At 34.6% G+C, this 7,207-nt stretch overlaps 1 protein-coding gene across 1 annotated transcript in view; it reads left to right on the top strand.

Moving 5' to 3' along the window:
* LOC110424322 (uncharacterized) overlaps nt 1-7,207 on the top strand; it is a 10,766-nt gene that overhangs the window by 597 nt on the left and 2,962 nt on the right. Inside the window, 2 exon segments of the mRNA XM_021438878.2 lie at nt 5,717-5,788; nt 6,444-6,454. Coding sequence (XP_021294553.2) covers nt 5,717-5,788; nt 6,444-6,454 — 83 coding nt within the window.

Consider the following 7,207-nt stretch of genomic DNA (forward strand, 5'->3'; position numbering starts at 1 on the left):
TCTGGGGAGACCTCTTAACTCAACTGAAAGTAGGAACAGACAAGGATGTTCAATTGAGTCAGAAGCCAAGATCCCTCTTTCGTTAATCTTAAAGCTGATCCGCTCTGTTATTAGCTAAAAAACTTGGAAATTGCTTTCTTCGCGAACTATGTACTGGGAAATGGGAATCAATCGAAAGAACATTGCCGCCCACTACTTCAAAGCAGAACCCATTCAGATAAACTGATATTTAATAGAAAAACAAAATGAAAATTCATTTATCTGAAAGCTATTACTACAAAGAATGTACAAAACTGACATGAACATCAACCAAAAACAAGACAGCTCACATCTTTCCTAGGACAGGCAATACCCCGTCCCACTCTTTCTTCCAAAATCATCAAAATCTCGTGTCTTTTCTTTCTTCCCTTGTTTGGGACATAGATGTAGAGCTAGGACAAGTTTGCAGCAGCAGCTGCCCTGCGACTAATTGGAGAAAATATAGAAGCAAAGGAATGGGCAATCCCCACCAATATAGCCACTTTCACTTGACCCCTCCTTGGGATCGGACGTCCAGCAATCCTTGGTGAAAAATTCGCACCGTTGATCAATTCCCTTCTTGCTCCTGCCATATTTTTTTCTTTCCCTTAGCTTCTGCAAAGATCTGAAGATTGAAGAGAACGAGAAGAAAACGGAGAGCCTTTGTTGGAAACCGGGCTTCACTTTTGATGTGTTGGGTGAGTTGTGTGACTAGCTGGCTGTCCCTTGTCATGATTTTATAGAGTGGAAAAAGAACGATTGCCCTTTGCTTCTAGTAGATATTGATTGCCCTTTGCTTCTAGTAGATATTGCGGTCATGCCACACATACTTTGACTGTGACTCCCCGTTGTTGACCTTTCCTCTTTACATACTGTTGCATTCACATTCACTGAGCTCCATTTTTCTGCAACATAACAAACCACACCCAGCCATTAGTGGATAGTTCAGAGTTGAAATGGTGGGAAGAAAGAAGCTGATAAGCTGAAATTAGCTCCCTAAACAATTTCTTTGAGTGATAAAATAATTCACATTATATTTAGAGCGTATTAAATCAAAAGACATAAATATTTAAAAAAATATTTAAATTATATCCATTCATACAATTAAATCTTTATCTTTTATTATATTGATTTATATTTCCTCAAAAATTGTAATTTTAACAAAAAATTAATAATCATCAGATTTAATAATTATTGATATTTTCTATTTACTTATAATAATTGATGTGATTACGTCACAGCTTACGAAGAACAAACTCACTTGACTACTTCAAATATTACAGTTAATAATGATTAATTTATTATTAAAATTATAAATTTACATAAATAAAAATTCAATTACGTAAATACACTTAGTTCAACAATGTTTTTTTTAATTATTGAAACTTAAAACAAAAGATACCCTAGGTTTGACGGACAGTATGAACATGGCATTCTTTAATTGCCTTTGGTTTTTCTTTAATTGCCCTTGGTTTCCAGAGGTGGTGAGAACATGGCATTCTTTAATTTGAAATTCAATTTTATATGATAAATGATGACTCGGTTACTTAAACAAAGCGACAACAAAGATGCTAGTCTGCTAAACTAAATGAGAAAAGTAAGATGTGAAGTCAAATTATTGCTATCATGTCCGCATTAAAAGCACGTGCTCGATTCCCATTAACGAAAAGCCCAAAATACAAAAAGGAAGACCCCATTATTGCATACACCCAACGGTGACTTTTGTCTCGCTGTCACTCACCTCTACTCACCCTTATCCATTGAATCCGGTCCGACTCTGCATGAACCGGATAAGATCGAACGGTTAGCAACACCTGCAACCCATTTCCGTTTAAAACTCCGTGCTAATCCGACCCTTAAACATTGGCCCACGTCAAGCTTATCATCTGCCCTGCCCTGATGTCAAAGAAAAAGGTGGTGGCGGAAGATTTGTCTGCTTTTTGAGGTTAGTGGGTAGTCACAATCTTGATTCGAAGTCACGAAGATTAAAAGGCCGTCTCTACTTTTTCTTGTCAAGTTGGAGGAGTTGAACAGCTAATTAATCATTACTTAATTACAAATAATTACTGTAAACAATATAAGTAAAAAAATTATATAAATATGTAAGTTGACAAATAAAGAATTGACAGCATTTTCAGCCATTCACTGAATTTAATAGCAGGAAAAAAGAGGGATGTCTCGTTGGCTTCATACAATGAACTTCCTGAAATCCCTGGAAGAGATTAGATTCTGGTCGATCAATTTAGATCACCAAATCTGGTGTATTTATTTGATAATGTCCCACCTCAAAGTACCTTTTTGATTAATTACTTGTACGAATGAGTTGCAATTCCATATTAAAAATGTGAGCAGAAAATGCATGCATCTCCACTGCTTTGTCTGTTATCGTACCAAACTCTATTGCTGTTGCTGCTATTACTACTATTATTATTATTATTATAATATAAAAAATTTTATATTTTTATTAATTTTAATTTTTTATATTAAAATAAATAAATTTTTATAATTAATTATTATTTTTTATGCTGATCTATCCTTCAAGATGTATGTAACTTTGTTATAATTTAAAGATGTATGTAACTTTGTTATAATTTAAGTGAGACTGTCATCTCATCTCACGTGAGACACAAAATGATAAACATTATTTTAATAAATAATAATTAATTAATTATTAATTATAAAAATTTATTTAATTTAAAATAAAAATTTAAAAAGTTGATTCAATATAATGAACAAATAAGAATTTATTAAATATTTGTAAATAATTTAAAAATATTTTTAAATATTATATACATTTTTAATATTACTATTAATATTGGTCGAAAGATGTGGAAAAGCTCCTTCATGGTTGGTTTAACTTTCTTTCATTCTTAAATCTTTTTGGTCTCCGTCATAGGATATTCCCTTTTTCCCATGTGAATTGTGATGTTCATATTATATGTACAGACATCTTTTACTTTATGTATGAAAAAGTAAAAAAGCATGAAAGGAGATATCACAATGTTTGTTCTGTTCAAATTAAGGGGTCTTGGCCCACATAAATTCAGAATTTTATAAAAATAATCATATATATATAATAAAAAAATAATAGGGATGATTTTGACTGCGCCTCTTTTTCATAGTGTTTATTAAGGAAAAAGAAAAAGGAAAACACTTCACTCTTAGGATATACACAAGTAACAATAAAATTCAATTATAATCCAAATTTCTTCTTACAAAGACTATAATACATTCGCTACATTAAAAGAAGCAAAAAAAAAAATGGAAAAAGGCTAAAGGATGTTCATATATGTCCAAAAGGACGTAAATGCCCACGTCCATCGTATCAAAAAATTCGGCTTCCCAAGGCCAAATATGGTCTTTCATCGCCGAGGGAACGGAGCAGTTGCACACCGGCTGCTACTCCGACGGAAGATAGAAGCAACAGAATGGGCCAGGCCCAACACTATGGCCAGCTTCACTTGACCCCGCTTGGGAATCGGACGGCCAACGATTCTCTGAGAGTAAATCCCGCCGTTGATCATTGCCCTCCCTGTACCAGCCATATCTAATAGGTGTTTTTTTGCTGAAATAGCCTCTTCGGAGAGTTTAAGGTTGGAGTGGTGAAGTCGACAGAAGAACTGAAGGTTGTGGTGCTATGTCTGAATTGCAAACTGGATTTGGTTGGCAGGAAGGGTCCCTTTTCACGTTTATATAGAGGTGGCCACCCCTGAGTAAGGGCTGCGCTTGGGAGTGTAACATTTTCTGTCGGATTTGACCTCCTGCTTGTACTTAGCTAAGTGGATTGGATGGCCTGCAAACCATGGGCAGCCAAGTAATTGAACATAGGGATCAGAGAAAGCATATGCTTGAAAGTTCTTGAAGATCGAGTAAGAGATTATTTTATTAGTGCTAGTTTTCAGCTGCCAAGTTGCATATTGGTCACATGGGCTATTTCTTTTGGTCTCGGTTCAAGGAATCACATGCTTTCAAAACCAGACCCTACTTTCACTGTTGCTATCATTGCTTTCTGAACCAGGAATAGGCCTCACCCAAGTTTTTATTGGGGCAATCTAAATTAAAATGAGCCGTGGATCTACACAGATAAACCATTATCATACGTAAGAATGCGTGACCATGTCATCTCCTTTTCGAAATTGACGTTACTGTCACGAGACCATTATTTTATAAAGACTCATTTAATAAAGTCATAAGGTTTATGTTTTATTTTCTTTAAAAATATCTCGACGTTTTCATCATCATAAATAATTTGTGTCGAATTTAATTATAATTTGCTCTAATATTACATTTTTCAGAAAACCATTATTTCTTTTTAAAATCTATTTCGGTAAAAAAAATACCAATATTTATAAATTTTAAAAAATTGCCTAAATCACTTGAGTGCAAAGGCGAAGGGAAGGAGCTAGTCGACCCTGTCTCTCAAATTTCAAACATTTATAATTTAATCTTTATTTTAAAAAAATTAAAATTTAACTCTTTCAAATATTAATTTTTTTTTATTCTCTCAATCTTGAATCTTAACTCCACCTTGACTTGGGTGTGACATTTACTTATAAAGGAAAGCTTCTTCTTCTATGTTATAATTTTCACATGAATATTTTTTTCATGAAAGTTGGAGGATTCAATGTATAAATAAAAAAAATCTCACTTTCCATTGGAAAAAGACAGGAATCGCTTGAACGTTGAAACTGACCTCATGGACAGGCGGCTGACAACATACCGGACCTTGGCTTACACCATGGCTGACATAAGGGTGTCTGGCCACGTTAGCTCGACTGAAAGAACAGAAGACAAAGTTACATTGAATCGAGACTTTTTCCTGGTCTCCAACGTTAGAGGGATCGGGTGAAACTATAACCGATAACTGCTAGTTTTGGTTTTGTTTTATTGTGGGTGTCGTGAGATGACCGATAACTGCTAGTTTAGGTTTTGTTTTATTATTGGTCTCGTGAGAATACCTACTTGTGCTTCAAGTTTTAAGTCACAGTCATGACCCATTTTCAGCATTAAAATAATTCATTTCTCTTCCACTACTTAAACGATTGATGATGGAGATGTAGCATTGAAAAGTATTACTTGGGACCCAAATTTCAAATGTCTTGAGAAGTCTATGTTGGGCACGATTTGAATTCAAGATTCCAAAAGGATAAGGGTCATCGTTTACCAACAATCCTAAGTACTATAATTTGTTCTTATATTTTAATATTAATGCAGCATCACCAAGTAGGTCAGTTTCTAGAAAAAAGAGAGAGAGATTTGATAGGTAAGATTTAGGCTTAAATGTTAAAAAAAAAAGGGCTTTTGAATTGTTTTTATTTATGCAATCATGTCTTTACTGAACAATCTGTTAATGAAAAATTAACAATTAAATTAAATATTAACTAACATCTTCTATTCATGTTATATATAATGTTGTTGTATGATAATTTATATAAAATAAAATACGTAATGATGCTATATGTTACGGGAACAAAAATATAAATTAATATTGAATTTGATAATTACTAATATTTCATTAGAGTTAAGAACTTGTGTGAACACAAATCAAAAAACAGGATTTACGTATCAACCAAAGGATTTTTAACCTTTAAACGCCCTCTTAATAATACTGAACTCTTATAAGCCAGAATTTTGGAAATTATTGGAGTCATATGTGGGCTTTGCTATAACCATTTCGCCAATACTTTTGATCTTGTAGGGGACAAACATCCATACTGTCGCCGAAACACCGGAGCCCCGCCGTTTTGGGTTGGATGAAGAGCTTCGCACTGTATAAATGGACCCATTTCTCATATCTTGGAAGCCCACAGATATATCCCCTGACAATTCAAATGGGACTCGTTCAAGTGGGCTCAGATTGCAAACTTAAGTTCAATGCTTCATTCTTTGGGCTTCAATTTAGGAAAAAAAGCACTAGTAATTCACAATGACGGCAAGTTTTCTTATTCTCATGATGAAGATGATGAAATGATGATGATGATGATGATGATATGTGATGTCAAATTCACTAATCACTGCTATTGTATTATCAAGGAGAGCATAACTAGTGGTATTAGAACGGAGTTAATCTAGATTCGATTCATGTCAAGCATGTTTGAAAGAGAAGCAGACAAAGTGATCATGGTGTGAAAATGTCATTCTAAACGTGTATGGAGGTGAGCCAACTCGGTAAACTCAAAGGGAAAGATATGTGAATCAGAAACCAAGGAAGGAGTTACATGTTTATTCAGCTTTTTATTCCAAATATGAACATTATTAATGTTTTATGAAGCATCAAACGTCATGATAACGAATTGCTGAAGTAGGCTTGAAAACCAACTGAATGATTCATGGCCTTCCAAGGGAAAGATAAGATAAAAAATTAAAGGTGTGTTTCATTCAAGTAGGATTGCTTGATTGAAACTTGTGTAGTCTTTGTTTTTTAGGTTCCTTTAATGTAATACAATTATGGTCTCTAAGATAAGAGGCCAAGTCTCCCTGCTGAGAATGGCCTGATAAATCCAAGCACAGTGCATGGACGGTTGTCCATAAAGTTGTTTCTGATAGGGAAAATTTCCACCTGCTTTTCCCACTCGAGCACTGCGGCTTCTAATGGCTTAATCGCTATCACTGGATATCAAGCAGTGGAAGGCAACTGAGGTTAGTGGGCAATATGCAGTGACAGTCGAGTTTATCCTTGCCTGGACAGAATGTTATTACTCTCATTTTTGCATGTAACATCATGGATCAGACTACTCTCTCCAGTCTCCCCTTTCACACATTGGACATAATTCTCTTTCACATGCTGCAGATGACTGTGGATGAATCAAACCACGAGCCATTATTTCCATGTCTTATTTGACATACAGGGGCAGCAAAGCACTCATATCTCTTACAGAAATGGGATGCCTGCTCTTGGATGTTTCATAGAACAGTAGAGACTCCCCAAGATAATTTTTTGTTTGTGAAATGCTGCAGACACTCAAGCTATAGCTTCAATCATTAGGCACTACACAGCAACCAGAACAAGTTTTTCTTATTTTGAACTTGATTACTTTAGGACTTTCCAATTTCTACATGATTCCCAAATATTTTAATCATTTGTCTGTATCAAAAGAGCCAGAGATCAATCAAGACAGTGAACTCGATTATTGAAGGCCTTTTCTTTCTTTCAATGTTGTGCAACATATCAGACACAGACGGGAAAAAA

Source organism: Theobroma umbraticum, unplaced genomic scaffold (assembly GCF_002168275.2).
Source record: "Theobroma umbraticum cultivar Fairchild unplaced genomic scaffold, ASM216827v3 scaffold_204.0, whole genome shotgun sequence".
Taxonomy (NCBI): domain Eukaryota; kingdom Viridiplantae; phylum Streptophyta; class Magnoliopsida; order Malvales; family Malvaceae; genus Theobroma; species Theobroma umbraticum.